The 22,137-nt window shown below is 39.5% G+C and overlaps 8 protein-coding genes across 8 annotated transcripts; 4 read left to right on the top strand and 4 right to left on the bottom strand.

Moving 5' to 3' along the window:
- Positions 1 to 109: 109 nt before the first annotated feature.
- CBG05371 lies at positions 110 to 1,329 on the top strand (the record flags this gene model as incomplete). Its single annotated transcript, XM_045235442.1, has 2 exons — positions 110 to 1,055; positions 1,097 to 1,329. 2 exons carry the CDS (start codon positions 110 to 112, stop codon positions 1,327 to 1,329), a joined length of 1,179 nt encoding a protein of 392 aa, XP_045092916.1.
- A 492-nt stretch (positions 1,330 to 1,821) lies between these two features.
- On the bottom strand, positions 1,822 to 2,794 carry Cbr-vha-8 (the record flags this gene model as incomplete). The annotated part of the gene is made up of 4 exons (XM_002633464.1): positions 1,822 to 1,884; positions 1,940 to 2,302; positions 2,415 to 2,543; positions 2,669 to 2,794. The coding sequence occupies 4 exons, from the start codon at positions 2,792 to 2,794 to the stop codon at positions 1,822 to 1,824; spliced, it is 681 nt and encodes a 226-aa protein (XP_002633510.1).
- A 1,154-nt stretch (positions 2,795 to 3,948) lies between these two features.
- On the top strand, positions 3,949 to 6,004 carry CBG05373 (the record flags this gene model as incomplete). Its single annotated transcript, XM_002633465.1, has 7 exons — positions 3,949 to 4,179; positions 4,227 to 4,457; positions 4,507 to 4,599; positions 4,648 to 4,805; positions 4,852 to 5,134; positions 5,185 to 5,652; positions 5,699 to 6,004. The coding sequence occupies 7 exons, from the start codon at positions 3,949 to 3,951 to the stop codon at positions 6,002 to 6,004; spliced, it is 1,770 nt and encodes a 589-aa protein (XP_002633511.1).
- Positions 6,005 to 8,098: 2,094 nt separating this feature from the next.
- Positions 8,099 to 10,560, top strand: Cbr-dyci-1 (the record flags this gene model as incomplete). Its single annotated transcript, XM_045235441.1, has 10 exons — positions 8,099 to 8,524; positions 8,596 to 8,722; positions 8,790 to 8,986; positions 9,032 to 9,253; positions 9,301 to 9,516; positions 9,564 to 9,740; positions 9,788 to 9,923; positions 9,976 to 10,199; positions 10,249 to 10,460; positions 10,506 to 10,560. The coding sequence occupies 10 exons, from the start codon at positions 8,099 to 8,101 to the stop codon at positions 10,558 to 10,560; spliced, it is 1,992 nt and encodes a 663-aa protein (XP_045092917.1).
- Positions 10,561 to 11,568: 1,008 nt separating this feature from the next.
- CBG05375 lies at positions 11,569 to 12,182 on the bottom strand (the record flags this gene model as incomplete). Its single annotated transcript, XM_002633467.2, has 2 exons — positions 11,569 to 11,824; positions 11,899 to 12,182. The coding sequence occupies 2 exons, from the start codon at positions 12,180 to 12,182 to the stop codon at positions 11,569 to 11,571; spliced, it is 540 nt and encodes a 179-aa protein (XP_002633513.2).
- Positions 12,183 to 14,599: 2,417 nt separating this feature from the next.
- On the top strand, positions 14,600 to 15,222 carry CBG05376 (the record flags this gene model as incomplete). The annotated part of the gene is made up of 2 exons (XM_002633468.1): positions 14,600 to 14,883; positions 14,958 to 15,222. The coding sequence occupies 2 exons, from the start codon at positions 14,600 to 14,602 to the stop codon at positions 15,220 to 15,222; spliced, it is 549 nt and encodes a 182-aa protein (XP_002633514.1).
- An 834-nt stretch (positions 15,223 to 16,056) lies between these two features.
- On the bottom strand, positions 16,057 to 16,356 carry CBG05377 (the record flags this gene model as incomplete). Its single annotated transcript, XM_002633469.1, has 1 exon — positions 16,057 to 16,356. One exon carries the CDS (start codon positions 16,354 to 16,356, stop codon positions 16,057 to 16,059), a length of 300 nt encoding a protein of 99 aa, XP_002633515.1.
- Positions 16,357 to 20,223: 3,867 nt separating this feature from the next.
- Positions 20,224 to 21,126, bottom strand: CBG05378 (the record flags this gene model as incomplete). The annotated part of the gene is made up of 5 exons (XM_045235440.1): positions 20,224 to 20,337; positions 20,387 to 20,483; positions 20,551 to 20,624; positions 20,672 to 20,929; positions 20,989 to 21,126. The coding sequence occupies 5 exons, from the start codon at positions 21,124 to 21,126 to the stop codon at positions 20,224 to 20,226; spliced, it is 681 nt and encodes a 226-aa protein (XP_045092918.1).
- Between the last annotated feature and the right edge of the window lie 1,011 nt (positions 21,127 to 22,137).

Here is a 22,137-nt window from a genome sequence, read left to right as displayed (position 1 = left end):
ACAAAGTTATAAACACGTGGAGTCCGGTTCATAGCAATGGTAGAAGCCAAGGTGAATCTAAGGATCAGTTCGATTTAGAAACAAGTAGCTTCTCTAACTGAAGCGGATAATGAAGGCAACTGCTGTGCTCGACATATTCAAGAAAAAAACGACAAGAAAGGAGCGGAGAAGAGGAAATACCAGAACCGAGAACTCGAGAAAGGCACGCAAGGATAAAGGAGGAAAAACGATCGATGAGGAAATGGTGACTACTGTAATGGCTCCGCCTCCACCTCCACAAGCTCCGGTTCAAACTCATCCGATTGTTGAGCAATGGGTCCAAAGAGCACTGGATTATGGTGTCGAGAAACTTCGCGACGAATTTCGGCAAATGGCAAAGTACACGAGAGCTGATATGACCCAGAACACATTCAACGCCAATCAGTCAGCCAACATCAATGAGTCCAAAAATCGCTACGCCGACGTTCCGTGCCAGGACCAAAACATTGTTCAACTCATCAAGCCACCAGCACCCAACGATTACATTCATGCTAACTTTGTCGGTTGTCCGATGGTACCGGATAAACGTTTCATTTGTACGCAAGGACCGTTGGACCACACTGTTGATGACTTCTGGTGGATGATTGTTCAACAAAGAGTTGAACAAATCGTCATGTTGTGCAAGACGATTGAGACGGGAAAGTACAAATGTGCTCAGTATTGGCCATTGGCTATGGGAGAGAAGCGAGAGATTCGAGGTGGCATCGTTGTGGAGAACGTTTCTGGAGCAAAGCCGATGGAGAAGGATGCCGAGATTCATGTAAGCCGAGTCTCCGTATCTATTGATCTATATGGCCGTTTTCAGATCACCACTCTCCACGTCTACAGTTGTGGCCAAACGATGGTTGTCCGCCATCTCCACTGGAGTGAATGGCCGGATCGTGGTGTTCCACCTTGCAAGCTGACTAGCTTGGAGCTGTTATCAGCTGTTCGTGGTTCTAGGATGCCCATTGTTGTCCACTGCTCAGCTGGAATCGGTCGCACTGGAACCATTGTAGCCATTGAGTACATTTTGGGTCAGCGTTCTCTGAGAAAATTATTAACTGTATCTTTTCAGAACGAATCGCCGAAAACAAGCAATGCCCTCCTATGCCGGATCTCGTGAAGAGCCTTCGTGATCAACGTGCCTACTCGATCCAAACCGATCTCCAATACCTCTACATTCATCGTGTCATGCTTAACTATTTTCTTGAAAAGTACAAGGACAAGTACTTAGGATTGCTCACACCTGATAACGTTGCCAAGTACGACAAGTTCATCAAGGACTACAATTTGGCTTCTGGACAGTAGCGAACACTTTAGAGAATAAAGATTTTGTCATTTGAATTTCGATTGTATCCCATGAATCTGAAAACATTTATGTTATCTACAAAAAAAGACTACATAGAAATTTTAAACATTCAATAAGTGAAAATCAAGTGCAAATTTAGATTACAGGAAAAGAAAAACTATCGCTCATAAGATTTTTGAATCTGAAAATCGAAAAAGAGAATTTCAGAACGTTTGTTAAGTGTTATTGCTTTTCGGGAATTTTTTCTTGAAAAAAACTGTATGGGGATGAACGTAGAAGGGCTATCACAAAATTAGTATTCGACGAGAATTACATCATGGAATGTTTTTTTTTGGGGGCAACGACGAAATTACGAAGAATTTAGGTTAAACGAGCCAAGAAAAAAGAATATACATAAATTCAGCTACTAAACGGATGAAGGATAAAGAGAAAGCGATGTTGATGAGGGGATCATCTCAGTTTCAGAATACGTGCACTGGTTTGATGAGAATTTAATCGAAGAAAGCACGGTTTGGATTTGGTCCGAAGAGAGCTGTTCTCACCTGTGGAACGATCTGAAAATTATAAAACTTCTTATCCACTGTTCTTTAAAAATAAAAGTTTACAAACCTGACTAGCAATAAGCTCCAAACGGCTTTCAAGAGTAGAAGAAACCTTGATTTTTCCTCCGCGAGAAGCAAGTTCCACTCCTCCAGCTGATTCAGAGGGCAAGTAGTTGTGCTTGTCGACAACGACCTTGGTGGTGCTTCCCCACTCCTTTTTGAGTCCGTCGAGGCACTCTGGCAAGAGTTGCTCAACAAGGCGGAGGTCCTTCTCACGGCAACGAAGAACGACTTCCTGCTCAAGCAATTGAAGAAGTCCTTGCATGATAAGTCCCTTCAAGATAGCTGGATAGCGGGCAGCATCTCCTGAGATACGGGAGAGGTTGGAGCGAGCCTCATCGAGAACGGCTCCGATGTGGTCCTCGCGAGCCTGAAAGCCAAGTTAAATTGAAAAGGTTCATATTTTTTCTGTGTTGAACATTTTTCGTTAAAAAATGTCATGCGAACAATGCACATTTTTCTTGGTACAATAGAAAACTCACCTTCAAGCAACGAAGACGTCCAGCGTTAAGAGAGTTGGAGGCTTGAATTTTGCGCTGAAGTTCAACTTGCTTCTCCTTCTTCTCGAAAAATTCCATGATCTTTTGACGTTGTTGTTGAACGAGACGTCCCTGAAAAAGGATTGAATCAGTCTCAAAACTATCTAATTCATGACACTAGTTCATAAATTTCAGAATGTTTCTTCTGCCTTTTAAATTTCAGTTAAAAACTCATTTTGTGTTTAAAAACAACAAACCTTCTCAATGTTGAACTCTTCCTCGGCCTTGGCATCGATTTCCTCAGCCTTCTCGTTGGCCTCTTGCTCGATGAAAGCCATCATGTGGCGGAGTTGCTTCTGAACATCGTTGTCGCTGATTCCCATGGCTACAGTCGTAAAGTACTGGTAATACCTGAAACAAAATTTATAAGACCGATTTTTTGGCCCAAAAGCGCAAGAAAGGGAGTAAAAAGTCGACTGAAAAAATTCGCATTTTTAAACATACAAATTTTCGGTTCAGATTTCAAGAAAAACAACTTATTAGTTTTTGCGGACGAGCGCTTCGGACATTACTTCTAACAGATACCAACTTTCAACGAAATCCATGGGAAAACGGACACAAATCTGTGCAAATCTGATATTTATAAAGGAAATATTGCAAAAAGTTGGTCATTGTTGATTTTTCGTCGCTGCATTTCATCGATAGTTTGGTTTTACGGGACGGCGCCCTCTGAAGGCCAATAATCAACGATCTCTACCACGGAGGCCAATTCTCTCTCGCCTCTTCGCGGCGAGACCCGCGGTTTTTGACGATGGAGCGGGCTTGCGAAACTATCGCTTTCTCGTCGCAGTTTTCTCGGGGGAGATTTATTTGGATAAACAAAGGAAGCAGATGAAGAGAGAATCGAAATAGAAGGTCGCATCTGGCGTCAGTTAGATATTGCGTTTCGTTAGCTTAGTTTTCTGTGCCAAATTGATTTATTTTTGAATTTGCTGGACAGCGAATTCTGAACAACAAGGTGGGTTCAAATCCATTCTAACCTTTATTCATTATTGTTGAAACAAAAATAAGAAACAAACAACGTATGGAAATTTTCAAAAGATACATTTTATATGTCAAAAATACAGAAAAGTACGGAAATCAAGAGAAAATCACAGACAAAGGAGAAAAAATACAAGCTACAGACACTTCGAGAGGCTACAGTAATCTTAAAGGCGCATGACTCTTTTCATGAGGGTCTCGCAGCGAAGTTGAAAATTGTTTTTTTCGTGGGAAAACTTCAAAAACTTTGCCTTCGGATTTTTAAAAGCAGAAATTTTAAGATAGAGTTTTTCATGTTATTAACCTGATTGCGTATCTAACATTTTTGTGGCAGATTTTTAAGTCTATCGGAATATTAGTAAAAAATCGCGGGCTGAAAAGGGAAATCTAGGTTTTCATAATACATCAAACCATGTTGTATTTTTTATGACACACTTGTTCTTTCACAAATATTTCACAATACACAAACTTTGTTATTTCAGCCTCTTCTCACACAATGAGCGCATCCATTACATGGCGCACAGTTATGCGTCGAATAGAAAATATGGATTTTGAGAGTAAAATACGAATGGTTCGAAGGTATCCTAAACGTCGGCTCGCTATTATCATTGGAGTGTGTCTTTTTATTGTATTCCTTTTCACACGAGGAACTTCCAACGGCTCATCGTTTCCAAAACAACAACAGTGCTCGGATGAAAAGCTGAAATTATGGGGAAAAGAGATTAATGTAAGTTTTCTTGATTCGAAAACATGGCTAGTCGATTTTTCTCACAGGAATTTGACACTGGAATCAATAATCAGAGTGTGGAGTTCGTTGGAAATGGATATTTCGGTGTCGATTCACTAGGACAGTTGAGAGTACAGGACAAAAATCGAGTACTTGATGTAGATACCAACTTCTATCCCGGACTGAAAATCGAAATCGACGGGCCACAGCCAATGGAAGTCACCAAAATGACGGATTTCAAGAATGGATTGTATAAAGTAGTTCGGTGTTTTTCAATGGTGAGTTCAAACTGAAAGAAACATTCATGAATTACAAAAAAATCATCAGGACGGCGAATGCGCATGTGTGACTTCTCAACTCTACGCTCATCGTACAAGACCCAACTACTTTGTTCAAATCGTTCAGATTTCAAATCCAACGGTAGTTATCACGACGAAAGATTTAGAAAATCACACTAATCTTTTCCAGAAATCCACCGTCCGCATCAATCTTGCAAGGATTAGTTCAAATTGGTGGTCCCATTCGAAATCTGGCGATTTGTCCATCAATCAACGACAAATTGGTAGTGCATCGTACGCTATCATCTGTACAGATCCACCTGGCAAAGTTATAGTAGCTCAAAAACGGTAGAAATACTTCTGCATTTTTTTATAACTCAAAATCGAGTTTCAGCGAGGAATCTTTTCGTTTCACTTGTTCGATTGTGTCCAAACCAACAAGCGAAGAAGCATCTCGTGATGCGGTGCGTCTGTTTCAATCTGGAAAAGATGCCAAAACTTTGGATTCTGAGCATTTTGAAGGATGGACGAAGATGCATCTGACGGGATTCACTGTATCAAATTCAAAAGCACCGAATACATTAAACGGAGATAGAATCAACGCGACCAAGTATATCCTTCTGAGTAACTTGCGAGCCCCTACTATCGAGTATGGAGCAACGTTGGAAACAGTTAAAGTGAGAAAAAAATTGGTTGAAGAAACAATTAATAAATATTGCACTTCCAGCCACTCGAAGCCCTTGCTCGAAAAAGTGAGCTGTGTTACACTGGACACTCAAACCTTCTTTTCCCATCTCGTCTTTGGCAAGATTGGGATACTCCGACAAGACTTATCGCACTGGTCAACACGTGGATGCTGACATTCCAAAAAAGAGGATGTACTAATCTTTTGAGCACTGGAGCCATCGGTGTCTCACAAGCGTTCGTACAATCTCTGACAGCCTCCAGTTATCACGATTCGCATTTGGAAGTGGCGCTGGATGCTCACGATTTGCATCGAGAGATGAGTTTCTACGGAGTACCAGTTTATTCAAACATGGGTATAGTTGGAACGATTCGAGTGGATATAAAGCTAGACGAAGAAAACAGGCCGTACTTTTTGGTAACATCTTCAAATCAATTGTTTGCGTGTGATGGAGGATGCCTAGACACTCCGGTTTCGTTAGGGAAAATTGCAACTCAATTACCTGTCAAGGTGAGAATATATTCAAAAATCATACTCACGAAAAAAGTATGTTCAGGTAACAAAACCAGTCACTTCTCTTCTCTATATTGCACCATCCCGTAGACATCTTGAACTGCTCAAGAGTGCGATACATGTGTCAGAAGTTGGTTCTGCTCCAGCCCACGAAGAAGAAGTGATCGAGATGCATCGATCGGGAGAGGCAACTGGAGGATTGACAACATTCTGGGTGTTTGTCGTTGTTGCTGTCGTTGCATTCCATTTGGTTGTGGCGAAAATCGTTTGGAATGAATATCGGAAAGGCGACATGACACCTTACAATCCGTACTTGAGGAATCGATATTCTTCATTGAGACCACATTGATCTACCGACGCCATAAGAGACAACGATGTCAATTGACCAAAACGAGCGTATCAGATTTTGGTAACGCATGAACACTTGCCCCGATTCTCAGAGCTCATTATTGTTATAGTGTGTATATATGGGCAACCCCTGCTTCCATTTAATAATGTCTTTTCATGTATAATTTATATACCGAAATCTCACATATGAGTATCTGTTTCTCTCTCCCGCCTTCTTCCACATGTAAACTACGAGTAGACTAGGCCTCCTGCCTTAAATTTCCTATATTTTCGTGTTCCCTCTCAAGAGCCTTACTTTTTCCCTGAAAAATAATTTACTGAATGGTTTTAACTTTATACTGATGGGTTTTTATATGAACGATGTTTTTGTTTTTCGCTATTTTCCGTTTTTTTTTTCTACTTTGAGATTACGGTACCGTTGGTCCGGTGTAATTACTGTGTGCTGTCTGATTGTGTCTATGATTTAATCTGAGTTTTCAGCCGCGCGTTTTTTTTTTCAAATTTAAATTTTGTCGGATCCCAAACAAGACCCACATGCTCCTGCGGAGTCGTCCTCTGCTCGACACGTCATCTATCTTTTTTCCATCAATTAATGTTGTTCCCTATCTTTTTTCCCTCTGTTTCCTCTGTTATTTCGGTCTCGGCGCCCGCCGCTCAAAAGCACTCCGCTGAGTTGCCCATTGCAAGAGACAACACGATTTGATGAGAGCGAAAAACGTTGTGGCGCCAGGACGCATTCCCTTATTTTTCTCGGCGACTCTTCGTCTAGCTCAGTCTCTAAATGCGATGTCCGAAAGACAATTTCGCAACGGTTTGGGGATCCTCTAGGCAATGGTTGTGAAAAATTGGGTTTTGAATTTCGACTTTTTTTGTTGATATTTTGTGCTCCAGTTTCTTATTTATGAATTTGTAGTGTTTGTTCTCTAGATTTAGGTTTTCTCTCAATTTTTAAACGTTTCTCAAAAATATTTTCAAATCCCTTTTCAAGCGTTTTCCTTTCAAAATTAAATTTTTAGAAAATTTCTTTTTCTATTTTTCTTTATATTCAAGGTTCAAAAACTTGTATACTTTTTAAACTTGATCGGTTGATATATTGCTCCACTATCTAAAATCAGCTTAATCTTGATTGAAGACAACGGTTCTAGATTCGGGATAACATAAATCATGGAACAGTTTCTCATGGACTAGATCAAGGTAGAATTATCCCAACCTGTTTTCCAAAAAAAAATTTCTGAAAGGTCCTGCAAAGGATACGCATTACGAACGTATAAGTTATCTACGGTATAACCTAGGAAGCTATTTTCAGAATAATGAAACAATAGCCAAGACTGATCGTATTGAGGAATACTGTACCTGAATTCTCAAATCATTCAACCCATCATTAACGGACAACAACGCCCCATCGGCCCCATGTTCTCGTAATTTCTATCAGTAGGAAAAAAATTGCGATCGACAGCTCCTTTTCTGTTACTCTTCCTGAGTCTCTCGACGTTTTAATGTTAGCGACCTTTGCGATAGATCGGCTTGTGTGGTGTCGCCGGGGCACAGTTTGTTTCCTCTGCGTTTCTCCACTTCGTGCACTATGTCGATGATCTCTCAAATTATTGTAAATACTTCCCCTCCTATTTTACATCTCTGGTGTTCCTGGGGTTTCCGACCAATCTATCATATTTCCACCTTCTTGCCTCTCTCTCTCTCTGATATCCTCGGTGAGAGTGAGGTTTCTAGAGATTGGAGAATCAGAAAAATGGAGAACAGTAGGAAACAGTGAGTACAAACATACATAACACTATTTGGGGTAACATTCTCGACACATATTTCAATTCAGCTGACAACAGTTTCAGTTGTGAAGAAGACGTCACACTCCATTTTGAATCGAGAATTAAAAAAAAACAGATGATGTTCTTCGTAGATATCTCTTCTACTCTCTCCTCTCTCGTTCAACCATCTTTTTTTGAAATTTGAAGATTTCGAAATAGAAGTTGTTCCGCTTCTCTTTTATTTATTTCATTGAAAACTATCCTGGTACCTTATTCTTATTCCAAACCCTCTGATCTGATTTAAAAATTTTAAAACTTTTTTAATTTGCAGCGAAATGCAGAATGCGGAGCAGAGAAGGCTCGAACTTCAACGCAAGAAGCAGAAACTTGCGGAGCTGAAATCGATACGGCAGAAAGACGAAGAGTCTCGCGTTCAAAATTTGCTCCGTACCAACGAGAACGGAGCTGCACAGAATGGAGCTTCGCATCGCCAAACGCTTTCCTCCGAACAAGTAAGCATTGTTAATAAAATTCATGTAACGGAACAGTCTTTGCAGATGGAGGAAATTCTTCGCGAAGTGGGCATCTCCGCCGAACCAACGATTCGAGAAGAATCCCCAGCGCCGCCCCGTGGAGCTCACGCTGAGAATCATCTGAATCCAATGTCTGCTTCTGCAAGTAATCCACGAATCTCATCTCTTCTCTCTGTGGACTTGGAGTTTTCGACAGTTCAAACTGCATCAACTGATAACAAAGATTCGGTGAGTTCTCGCTTAAATCGAAAAAAATATTTTCTACCTTGTAAATTAAAACAAAAATTTAAAAATTCTAGGCCATCTACTCAAAAGGAACCCAAACAGATGATGAACGTATCTCTGTTGGCGAGTTCTCACTTGGTAGTCAAGAATTCGATTACGATGATGATATGATTATGCCGGTCGATCATGGTCAGTTCAGAGGTTTGTGACTTCTTCGGAATCTCATTTTTTCAGTAGTTATGAACTTATTCTAATTATATTTCTTAAGGTCGAGCTCATTCCCACGATCAAGACTCGCCTCTCCCATACAATGAAGAGATTGCCAAACTTCTGGGTCAGGCAAAACACGTGGATAAGGCTCTACAACGACAGGATACAGAAGAAAAGAAGTCGACGCATGTGCAAACCGTTCAGCCACTTAGCGAAGAAGAGAGAAATAGGCTGACACTAGATCCAGAATTCTTGGTGAGAAATTCAGTCGAAACACAAAAAAATATGATTTTTCTATAGGACTCATTCAACCGTTCGTGCAAAGTTATCGGCCGTGCGCTTAACGAAGACATTGACATTTTTATCAACTATACTAAAGATCCATACGAGAAAGCAGTGGCTTCTGATGATCTTCTTCATTTGGCTCAAGTCTATTACGATGAGACGTGGACGGCGAAACGATTGGTAACCGGAATGGCATTCTCGGAACATCATCCAGATTTACTTGCGGTTTCTTATGGAGTAAGTATTTAAATCAAAAATTCTTTAATCTATAAAAATTGTTCTAGCCATGTGACGTTCCAAATGAGCCACCGGGTGTCATCGTTGTTTGGAATACGAAATCAAAACGAATTACCGCCGAATTCATCGTCTACTGTCAGTCAGAAATTCAATCTGTAGCTTTTGCTCGATTTCACGCTCATTTGCTTCTCGCAGGATGTGAATCTGGTCAGATTTGTGTTTGGGATAATAGGTTGACGAGTCGTAAGTTGCCCATAAACAGAGTGAGTTTTTAAAATGATTATCTATTTTTTTACTTCTATATTTTCAGAGTCCACTCACAACACAAGCACACACACAACCAGTTTCGTGTCTCGCAGTTGTGGGTACCAAAAACGCTCATAATTTCGTTTCATTGAGTCGAGACGGACGGATTTGCAGTTGGAATGTTGACAATTTAACACAGCCAGTGGATGGAAAGGAGTTGATGACAAAAGAAGGAAAACCAGTGAGTCTTGAAAGCGATATCTAAGAATTATAGAATATCATGTTTAGGCTTCTGCCACAAGAATGTCGTTCCCAATTGGTGAGATGCAAACGTTTGTAGTTGGAACAGATACTGGAGAGATTCTGGCAGCATCGAGGAACGGAGCAGATCCGGCTGTCATCAAAACTGACGTTTGTTACAAAGGTAACTTTTGATTCGTAATAGATTCCTGTTTTTACCTCTGAATGTTTTCCAGGACACAGCGGTACTCTAACGGGTATTGAATTCCATCGTGCTTCCGGTGTCGTTGACTTCTCCCATCTCTTCATCTCGTCGTCACACGACTGGACCATCAAATTATGGAGCACCAAGGATGCAAATCTGAAGTTCTCCTTTGAATCCCACCCAGATCTTGTACTTGATGTCGCCTGGTCTCCAGTCCATCCTGCTGTTTTTGCATCCATTGACGCCGATGGAAACGTAAAAATTCAAAAAATTATAGCTCAGACTATGATTCAATTTTCTACAGATCTTCGTATGGAATCTGAACGAAGATGTGGAAGGTCCAGTGGCACGACTTCGAGCAGGTGCAGAAGGAGACACGGTGTACATGAACAAGCTGATCTGGTCGGCTGATGGTAAACACGTGTTTGTTGGAGACGATGAGGGTCGTGTGCATATGTACGATGTTCGAGAAAGTTTGTACGTTCTGAAAAGTGAAGAATGGAATAGATTTGCTAGGTAAGACAATTTCTTGTCTTCTCTAGTCTAATTGTTGGTTTTCAGAGTGCTATCCGACATGAAAGAATCCAACGAGGAGGCAGAGAAATATAACATGTAACTATATCATTTTTTAATACTGTTTTCTTTTTTCCCCAGATTTTCTATTCATATTTCAATCATAGGTACTCGTTTTCTTTTTTGTTTCAGCCATCATCTATCCTAATTTCTTCTTCCAGCATATTTCCCCCCGCTGCTCCCGCTGAATTTTATCAGTGATGTGAAGCGTGGCAACTGGTGCCAATCTAACTATTTTGTGTAATTGTGTGCTCCAAAAATTTGCTCTCTTCTTCTCGGTTCCAATGGTTATTGTTGCTTATCCCTGCGCTAAATTTTCTTTATTTTTGTGATTATCCTGGTAATTATTCCCCCCTATTCTTTGCTCTAAAAACATCATCCTGACAGCTCTTCTCTTTTTTTTTCATTTTCAATTACGTCGTTTTCAGTTATCTCTCTTACACCTTTTCCCTCTTTTCCGAATTTCTCCTTTTTACTGATTCGACCCCTTTTAACTTATTTATTTTCTGCTTCATACAGTACCCCCAAACAGCTCGTTTTGTTCTCTCTGAATGGTTCATTATATTTCTCTATTCCCTTTTTTGATTATAGCGATCAATGTGAAAATGAACAAGTTTTATGAATCTTCAAGGAAAAGGAAGAAATTCGGTTGGAATTTCTTTGACGGATCTTTCACAAACTGTCATATTGAACAGTTTTTGTTACAGGGTTTTTGCTATAATTTTAGCGAGTAAGAACATATCCAGAATCTGATTTTTATTACAATAATTTGAAGGGGAATCAGTAAAAGAAGTCAAGAGTCTGAAGCTGGACAGAAGGGTAATGTGGGATTATGAATCTGGGTGAAATGAAAAGCAAAAAAAGAGACAGAACATGGACAAAATGAAAAAGTGATGAGTTGGGAGATGAATTGTTATAATGAGGGATCGAAACAGCCATTGAGTAGAAAGGAAACATGGAAAAAAATGCCAAAAATTCAGCTATTAGCCAACAATCAGGTGAGCCAACGTGATTTTGAAGCTGACTGGAGCCCGAAGCAAAAAGAGCCAAATCAATACGGATTGAATCGCCCTCTTAATCCTCTTGGAGATGATCCATTGACGTAGACGTACTTGACGACTACTGTCTGTTGTCCTCCTCTGCCTCCACGGAATCCACCACGTCCACGGCCTCCTCTCTGTGCTCCCATACCTGGCTTATTGGTTCTCTTGGCAGTGACGACGATTTGGCGAGAACGGAACAGACTTCCATTCATCACGAGAGCATTTTCGATGCTCTCAGCAGAAGCAAACTCGATGTATGCGAAACTGAAAATTGGAAAAATGAACGATATATTTAGACGGAATAGAAAGACCAGTCTGAACGCTCAAACCAAACTCAGTTCTTCTGTTTTTTGGTGAACTTGTCCTTTGGAATAGTGGTTCGAATGATTTCACCGCATCCTTTGAAGTGTTCTTCGATATCTTCGATCGAAGATCCAAAGTCTACGTTACCGATGAACACCGATCTGGAATCGATCTCCTTCTGTTCTTCGGCAGTTGGTGGAATCATTTTCGTTGGCATTTTCATCTTTTCTGCAATCTCATTTTGAATCTCTCGGAGAGCGGCAGCTTCAGCCTCGATCTCCAACTCCATTGAATTACAGTTGTTGTCGGATTGAGCCATTGCTGTTGAGTGTGCTGAGCTTTTCTCTGAAACAAGTAGGAAAGTGAAACAAAGAAAAGAAGACATTAAAAGTTAAAACGAAAGAGAGGAAAGGTAAACAACCGTCCAAGCCGAGAAACAGAGTGAGAACGAATGGGAGAGAATAAATGGATCTTCCCACGCCGATTCTAAATCCAGGTGTACCCATACTCTCCTTCACCTCGTCTTGCATATCAAAAGAAATTTAACTTCACATGATCCCTGTTCTTCTAATTACCATGAGGATCGGATAAGATATGTGTGCTCGAGGGAAAAAAGCAAGGGAAAAGGCAGAACAGTCGTGTTCCGTGTGATTTCAAAAATCAATGTAAAATCAAGAACTTTAATCATGTACATACTCGACTTTCGGCTTGTACATTCTAGTCAAAAGTTAAGGAAAGTTCGGTTTTTGGAATTTGGTCAGGACCAGGTTGGAACTTGCCCCAAAACGGCTGTATAGCGAGCGATGGTCAGATTTTGGTAGGTAATTGAAAGTTGAAACAATACTAAATCGGAACCTTGTCAGAAGTTTGGTCGGCTTTAGTAGCGGTCTTATCCGGAATCTGATAAACCTGTGACTAGAAGTTACCTGCGACGCCGGAGCGCATATCAAATTTAGGACTTGGAAGAGTACTTATTTTCGCATAGTAAAACATATGATCGTGTTGGGCAAGCCATCATAAGTGAACTCTCTGGTGAAACGTTTTGAAAGCTAGGAAATGATTCAAAAAATATTTTTAAAAAATGAAAAAAAAAACAAAAATGTTAGGACATAGAATTAAGGAGAATGGTAAAAATCAATAGAAGTTAGAAGAAAAAAAGTCAGGCATCTATGGGGATGCGGCACAACATTATGTCTACTAATTGTTCGTTGATTGTCTACATACACTGTTCAGTTGGGCCATTCAGGTGCACTTATAAAAATCTACCTTCTGGGAATCACGATTGAAAATGTGGAATGAAGGGGTTAATTGAGAGTTAATAACTGCAGTAGTTACTGTGTTTCATTGATCAGGATAATTTACCAGTTCAAAAACTATACGAATCAACTGATAAAGAAAATAAACTAGACACTCTAACAGAACACCGCCTCAAACATTCAACTATGAGGCCATATATCTAATTACCTGTGAAAGGTATTGAAAGTAATCAACTGACAAAACTTTGTGAAATTATGATAAGCATTTAATCAGTGGGCCACTTTCCGATATCTTTCACAGGAACAGAGACAAATTAGTGAAAAGTTAGGGGTGACGTTATATTAGAGTTTACAGTAAATGCCACATTATAATGACTAGGTTCATACTAAATGGGAAGTTATGGATAAGGGAGAAAGATATATTTTTAAATCCCCAAAAATCACACTCTAGTTCATCATCAAGACACAAGGAACTGGAATTCAATAGAACAATAAGAGAAAAATTACTTTGAATGGGAACCAAAAGAACTAACAGTACCATCAGAGAAAACTAAGATTCTGGTTGTTACACCTGGTGTTCCATGCCTCTCACACTCCTAATTATTTGCATTATGTGTGACAACGTAACGAGAGAAGTCTCTTTTATTACATTCCACACTGTATTTCTTCCCAGAAGGCAAGTCAAGGTAGAAGGTTATGCACACCTGGACGGGGTGTATATAGAAAGCAAAAGACACTTATTATTCATTGTGTATAGGTCGTCTTCTTTTTATTCTCGTCACTATTGATTTCATTAGAGTCTTATTTATTTCCCTGGTTTACTACTTATATCTTTGTATTTCTTTCATTCTCACAATTAGTTATAACCTGTTGTATTTCTTCATATTTTCACCATGCGAAAATAAGTACTCTTCGAAGTCCTAAATTTGATATGTACGCGGGCGTCGTTGATAACTTCTGGTAACATGTGGGTCAGATTCCGGATAAGACCGCTACTAAACTCCAACAAATTTATGATAAGGTTCCGATCTAATTTTTTATTGCAACTTTCAATAACCTATCAAAATGTGACAATGGCTCGCTATACAGCCGTTTTTAGCCAAATTCCGACCAGAACCTGGCCAACTTCCAAAAGCCGAACCCCCATCAACTTTTGACCAGAAGTTATAAGCCGACAGCCATTGATTTTAGAAATCACACGATACACTACTGTTCTGCTCTTTCCTTTTTTTCCCATAAACGGTGACCATGTGAAGATGGGTTTCTTTGATCTGCAAGACGAGGTGAAGGAGATTATGGGCACACCTGGATGTAGCATCGGTGTGGGAAGATCCATTTATTCTCCCATTCCTTCTCATTTTGTTTCTCGACTTGGACGGTTGTGTACCTTTCCTCTCTTTCGTTTTAACTTTTAATGTCTTCTTTTCTTTGTTTCACTTTCCTACTTGTTTCAGAGAAAAGCTCAGCACACTCAACAGCAATGGCTCAATCCGACAACAACTGTAATTCAATGGAGTTGGAGATCGAGGCTGAAGCTGCCGCTCTCCGAGAGATTCAAAATGAGATTGCAGAAAAGATGGAAATGCCAACGAAAATGATTCCACCAACTGCCGAAGAACAGAAGGAGATCGATTCCAGATCGGTGTTCATCGGTAACGTAGACTTTGGATCTTCGATCGAAGATATCGAAGAACACTTCAAAGGATGCGGTGAAATCATTCGAACCACTATTCCAAAGGACAAGTTCACCAAAAAACAGAAGAAGTGAGTTTGGTTTGAGTGTTCAGACTGGTCTTTCTATTCCGTCTGAATATATCGTTCATTTTTCCAATTTTCAGTTTCGCATACATCGAGTTTGCTTCTGCTGAGAGCATCGAAAATGCTCTCGTGATGAATGGAAGTCTGTTCCGTTCTCGCCAAATCGTCGTCACTGCCAAGAGAACCAATAAGCCAGGTATGGGAGCACAGAGAGGAGGCCGTGGACGTGGTGGATTCCGTGGAGGCAGAGGAGGACAACAGACAGTAGTCGTCAAGTACGTCTACGTCAATGGATCATCTCCAAGAGGACGTGGTGGATTCAGAGGGCGATTCAATCCGTATTGATTTGGCTCTTATCGCTTCGGGCTCCAGTTAGCTTCAAAATCACTTTGGCTCATCCGATTGTTTGCTATTAACTGTTACGAACTCTCATTATAACAATTCATCTCTCAACTCATAATTTTTGCATTTTCCCCATGTTCTGCCTTTTCATTTCATACAGCTTCATAAACCACAGAACAACACAGAATAATTTTATTGTCAGTAACTTATACGATTTTCATTAATCTCTCAACTGCTTACTTTTTCACCTCCCACAAACTTCCCATTCTGTCCAACTCCAGGTTCTTGTTCAAATAATATCTCCAAGTTTGTAATAAAAAAATGATTCTTGATGTGTTCTTACTTGTTAAAATTATACACTGTGTCTTTGCAAAATCTGCAAAGAAAATTTCTACCGATCTCTCACTTTTCACTTTCTTCAGAGATACGTAAAACTTGAAAAATTATCGATATTGACGTCAAAGCACGGTCTCCCAGCGTGAAAATTTTTGGTTTCAAAACTACAGAAAAAAATGTCTCTGCGTCTCTTCATCTCTCACGCTATTTAATCTCTGTACTATTTTGCTCAGATTTGATCGGAAAACTGGCCGAATGGTTAAGAACGTCTGCTCAAAGATGGATATTTTTAGAAATTTTTTTGGGTGATAGAAATCATATCCGAGATTGTCTGTAATAAGTTTCAAGACTTGTCTCAAACTATCAAGCAACATATGAAGCTTTGAAAAACTTTTTTTTGGATTTTTCGAGTTTTTGGGCAACTCTTTTTATTTTCTAAGCAAATGAAAATATCTTCATATTTGAAAACATGGGAAATTTGATATTTTCAAATACAAATCTTTATATCAAAAAAAGAAGTACACATTTTTGATAAAGGACACGACGATCGGCTGGTGGCGGTTTCGGCTTCATTCCAATGAACGATAATGGGCCCAAATAGCACGATTGATCGGTGCGGGCCTTGAAGACTTGAGCTCCTGGATTGGTGTTTCCTCCGGATCCTCCTTGGTTGTTGTTGTTGGATGCACCCGATCCTCCAGATGCGTAGTCCTCGCAAGCGTATCCAGAAGACGAGGCGTTGGATCCCATGTATCCGGAGCTGTATCCTCCAGCGGACATGTATGCGGACTTGTCAGCCATTTTTTGAGATGTTCTTGAGTTGTTGGAACTCAGAATTGCTTTTTGCGTAAAAGACCACCTTTAACCAACTGAAAATCGCCTCCAAAGTCCGAAATCTCTCAATGAACGACTGTTTGACCCCCTAACATCCGAACAGAGACGAAAATCAAAAATCAAAGATGGAGGAATTGTAGAACAATCCATTACAAAACTTTTGATCTATTGATCATTATGATCGGTTGGATACTGGCAGAGTTTTGCAGGGTACAATATTCAGTACTAAATTCCAAAACACCCCCGATTTTTGACACTTTTTCAAGATTTTCAAGAAAACGAGGACCTAAATCAAAAAAAAAACGGAGCAATTGTAGCAAATGTCTCTGCGGGTTTGATGACGCTTTTAATTTCTTGATTCCGTAAAAACCTGATAGCCTTATGTACGGTTGAATGAAACCGGTTTTGATCTAGTCGGCGTTCATTGATTCATAACTTTGCTCAAAATGCTCCAATTTTCACAATATTTAAAATTTTGTGCAAGTGATAGCTGAAGTCTTCAGTAACATAGCAAATAGTCTTTTTCTCTAAAAATAGCTTGAATTCGTACTTTTCTGTGATTTGCATGACTCTAGTGATAAGTTTCCACTAGCCAAAAAGAAGAGAAAAGGGGGAGTGGCGTGAAATAATAAAATTGGCTAGAGTGCAGACAACGAGAGAACTTTATCAAAAATTTTCACTTTGGGAGACCGTGTCAAAGTAGGTTAATTCTATCAGCGTGTATTCCCGGGCAACATAGTTTCTAAGCTATTATTATTCCGCATTATCTAGAAAATATCTGAAGTACTGGAATACCTTCTCTCATTCAATTCACCATAATTTTTCATATTAATATTCAGGACTTCTGGTTTTACTAGACATCATCTTGGACCAATGCCCCTTCAGCTTCATTCGAACTTCCATAACGTTAAAAAACCTTTGAAAAGTCTTTTCTTTTTCGTTTTCCCTACTCTTTTCCGGGTTTTGTCGTTTAAAGTCACTCGTTTTAATAATTTTTAGTTGAAGCTCTTATCAAATATTTTGAACAGGTGAAATTCTTATTGTCAGAAATTGTTTTGCTACATTTTTGAAATTGTTCAGGAAAGCAATTATGATAACGTTGAAGATGACGGCAGTACCCGCATCAAACAGTTTAATATTGACTTCAATGATGGTGAAAAGCCCTCAACCGACTAATACAATGTTTATGCATCATTTTTCTGTCCACACCTTATGTCTTGTGCATTCGGTCTAGGAGCATTAATAATTATTTACAACAGAAAATGTTTGAAATTTTCATTTATTAGAAAATAGTTAAAATCAATTCATAAGAAGCAAGGCTGTGCAAAAAGGCGGCTGGCCGCGGCCGGCCTCAGCCGCGGCTCGATTTTTGAGGCCGAGGCCGGCCGCGGCTTTTTTGTGAAAGCCGTGAAAAGCCGCGGATAGCCGAGGCCGGCCGCGGATAGCCTCATGAAAACGCGTGAAGTGAAAATCAATTAGTTGAATAATTTCGTTTTTTTGTCCTACTTTTCAAAAAAAAATCTACGTTTCTCATGAAACAATTATTTCAAAAGGCCGTGAAAAGCCGCACGGCTAGCCTGGGCCGGCCGCGGCTTCTTCGAATATTTTTCTTAAGCCGCGGCCGGCCGTGGCACAGCCTTGATAAGAAAAAAAAGAAAGTTAAATATTTGAAAGAATTAATCCACTTGTTGTGCTGTAAAGTGCATCTTTGAACGTAGTCGAATGCAATGTTCTAAATCCCGAAGAAGTGTTCATAATAAATTGAATAAAAACTGATAACCACAGTAGGAACAGCTGAATTTGAACTGTAATTTGCATAAATAAGAAGTGACCTAGACAAATTAGGCCATGACATTGAAAAATAGAGCGTTGTTTTCACACAGATTGGCAACACAGAAATCTCTAATTAAACCACATATTCAGAAAGTTTTACAGTTTTTCCTACCGTATACAACGATGGTTAAATGATGCCAGCCAAGAAAACCTTCAAAGAAAAACTCAGATTTGTAGGGACGGTATGAACTCATAGAACTTTACACTTTCGAAAAAAAAACTGTGGCGTGACCTTTTTTTTAAGTTTTCCTCCTAATTAAACCCATTCTTATGATGTTCTGGCCTCGTTTTTTCCCCGATTTTTTTTGGCTTTCTTTCACCACAAAGACTACCGTAGTTCAATGAACACTCTACTAGTTTTGCTCATCGCTCTAATTTCTTTCGGTAAAAATTTATGAGATATTGGCTCATTCCTCTCTCTATTTTCTAGGTTTCCATGTCTCCGCGGACCTGAAAAAAGAAAAAAACGATGACGTGGTTTGTTTCAGCAAGCCTCCTCCAGAGCGACTTCCACCATACGTTGCACCTTCTCCTTCTCCAAGTCCTCCTCCTCATCGATCTACTCGTTCCTCAGCAACTCCTAACATTTCTTCTTTTTTCAATATCCTAATTACTTTTGTTTTTATAAATATTTTTGACTGATCTTAAACCAAAAACTTTTATGATGAACAATTTATCTGCATCGAACTGAAGTATTTACCTTTAGAAGGGCTCCCACACTATCAAGTTTGACCTAATTTTTCTTGGCTCCTATGTAAGATATCAAAAATGGGTCCCTTGATAAAATGTGTGTCATATTACGATAACAATTTTATCAATTGAGCACATTTTTCTGTCTTTGACAGGGATTGAGATAAGTTGACTCAAAGTTAAGATACACTTTTTTACAGGTTTTCCTTGGATACAAACATATTCTACGGTGTTCTGCAAAAAATTCAGTTGCACTTTACATGAACGTCCTGACCTTGTATGAACTAGGGCAACCTTCCAACTGCTGTCGCCAACTCTCTGACAACACAAAAAACCAAAAAAAAAAAGACAACACAAAATATCCAAAATTCAGAGCTTGCTTCTGACCTACACAATGAAATACGCTCTTCTTGGAGCTCTCATTCTTTTGTGCTGTAAGTGTTTTTGTGTGTGAAATTGCTTTATTTCGAGATTTCAGCGAATGCCATTCTTGCAACTGAAAGTTCTGAGAAGAAATCAGAGGACTCTGAGAAGGAAAAGAATAGATAATCATGGCTGGATTTGGAGAACCAACACAGAAGAACCCATGCTGAGGAACAACAATTTTCTAATATGAGAAAACTGGTAAGAAGATTTTTGAATTCTCGATTCATTTTATCATTCCTAGGAATACGATAAAAGCATGGAAGATTTGAAGTCCAAAGCGCTCGAAAATGACTGTCCCGGTGACATGCATATCATAAAATATAGCGATGGGGTGTGGGCAACAAATCGGAAATCTCCATCTGGAACCACAGACGCTATTCTCGCTTCAAAATACGCTTGTATTAATCATGGAAAATGCGGTCTCGTTGGCCTGATAAATAAGCGTTGGATCTTCGGCTGCTTTCAGCCTCTTTATCGTGTTCTCTTTCGTTTCGATTCTTTACTTGTGAAAAATAGCTCTAAGCTATTTAGATTTTTTTCTCCGAATAAAAAGTGGAATTTACGAAAATACAAACAATATATTTAGATGGAATTTGAATAGAAAAATGGGTGGTGAAAAAAAATTTTTTAGGTGGAAGAACATGATCGCAGAAGGGAAAATCGTTTGTTTTTGATTGAGTTGGAAGGGGGTTTTTGAAAAAAAAAGAAGTGCAAATGCATTTTGTTTTAAATTTTTGATGTGGAAAGTGAGAGAGAAATAGGTTTACATGACAGCAAAATTAGAATATGAAACACGGTCAAAGAAAAAAATGGGGAGAGAAAAGCATGAAGGCCTGGGATGTGAATTCGTTGTAATATGATTACATGATAGTTTGTGTGACATTTTTATGTGAACTTGGTGAGCATGGCGTAGACACTGCTGAACGTTTCCGGAGGGCGCATCACGATCGGTGGGCGGAGATGCTCTCCTTTGAAGGCGTCGTAGCGCACGGCAGCGAACTGAAATCAGGTGTTTCATTTTTTTTAAGCAGAGTTTCCAACGAATTACATCAGTTTGGCAGTATTGCTTCATGAGTTTATGTCCACGTTCGTTACTGCACAAGCTGATGAGCCCGTCGCTGCTATCAGATCGAGCGGCCGTTTTGCTGAAAACGTTGGTTTTATTGCTTTTCAGTTCGAAAGAACGCAGAAAAATCTCGAAATTTGACTCACACATGATTCATCAGCGATTTGCCGATTCCTTGTCCCCACAATTCTTTTCGAACACACACCAATGCGACGAACACCTAGAAAAGGAACAAAAATTATGAATCCCCTCAGCAACGTTCCCTACCGGTTTGTAGAGACGGTACTCATTGAGATAGTACATGACGTCGAGCTTATTGAAGACGTATTTCAGGAATTCAACGGCATCTCTCACTTGTTGCTGATCGAATTCGTAGGCACATAGACGGTCGATTTGTTTGTCAAAGATGGAAGTTTTGCATGCCAACGCGATTCCATCAATTCGGTGAGTGGCGGCATCGCGGACGACACATGTTGAGGAGCATTGGAGACTGTCCTGGACCAAATCACGAATCATCACTGTTAACTCTTTCAAGCATAATCTGCAAAATTTCATCATTTTTTTTCCTCAATCTGTAGCCAAACTAGCCTATCCTCGTCAATTTTCAAACTGGCCAGAATAGCCTCTGTCTGTGCGAAATTTTCCAGAAGGAACTGAACAATCTCATCCAAATTGCCCTCCTTTACCGACTCCACTTGGAATTGTTGCCTAGTCGCCGTCATATCTGGAAAATTTTGAGAATTGTATACAATATTGAATATTGTTTTCCGATGGTTTTTCAGTGGAACAACACAACCGAACAACAAACTATTTCTCTCTTCTTTTTGTTTATTTGAATTCAAATCATTCAGATTATAACAACAAAACGTTTGTGGTGTGATGCGAAGAGAAGTAAAACTGAGAGAGAATAAAATAAACGGAACTTTTTGCCACTTTTGAGCACGAGTTTTCAGAGTTCTGGTCCCCAGAGAAAAAGTGCTAAATCTCTTTGAAAAGTTACTCTTTTAGATCTGAGCGAAGGGGGTGAAACGAAGAAAAATATAAGTCCATAAGGTTTTTACGAGAGAAGAACATCCAAAAAAAGAGTCAAAGGGAGTGAAAACGGAGACTTTTGATGATTCTAATCTAATTTTTTGTTCTCGAAAGAAGGAAGAAAAAAAGGAAGTCGATCAGTGCTCGTATCTTTCTTCTTTACATTGCCATTTTGTTTCTTCAAAAAGGAAATTTGAAGGCGTGGGGGCAAACAACAGACTGGGATCATTAAGGAAATTGAGCAGACTCGAGGAGAAAAACTTCTATTAAATGTTTCAGACTAAATTAACAATTCTTTGTTTTAAAAACTGCACATTCAGTGATAAAATGCAATGAAAAAAAGGCGCTCGTCAGCTTAAATGCAAAGTCTGCAACAATACGCAAACACACAGCGTACCGTAATCGCGCGCGCAACTCAAAATTTCAAACTCGAAACTCTCATTGAAAAAGGATAAAAATTGGGTGAAAAAGTTTTTAATAGAAAGCAGCGCTTCTTTTTACTTTATTTGCTTTAAGAAATTCGATATCTATCACATGGACCTGAAGAGAGACCAATTACATAGAGAGAAACTGAAGAAGTTTGTCCTTTTCCTCTGTGTTTCACTGGCCCGTTTTCAGGGGGAAAATGACATTATTTGTTTAAGAAACAGCACATCATCAAAAAAGAGTTTTCGATTTTTCGAGGTCTCTACCAAAATGTG

This window comes from Caenorhabditis briggsae (genome assembly GCF_000004555.2).
Source record: "Caenorhabditis briggsae complete genome, chrIV, whole genome shotgun sequence".
NCBI lineage: Eukaryota > Metazoa > Nematoda > Chromadorea > Rhabditida > Rhabditidae > Caenorhabditis > Caenorhabditis briggsae.
The sequence above is the reverse complement of the archived record's forward strand: the minus strand, read 5'-3'. Positions and strand labels throughout refer to the sequence as shown.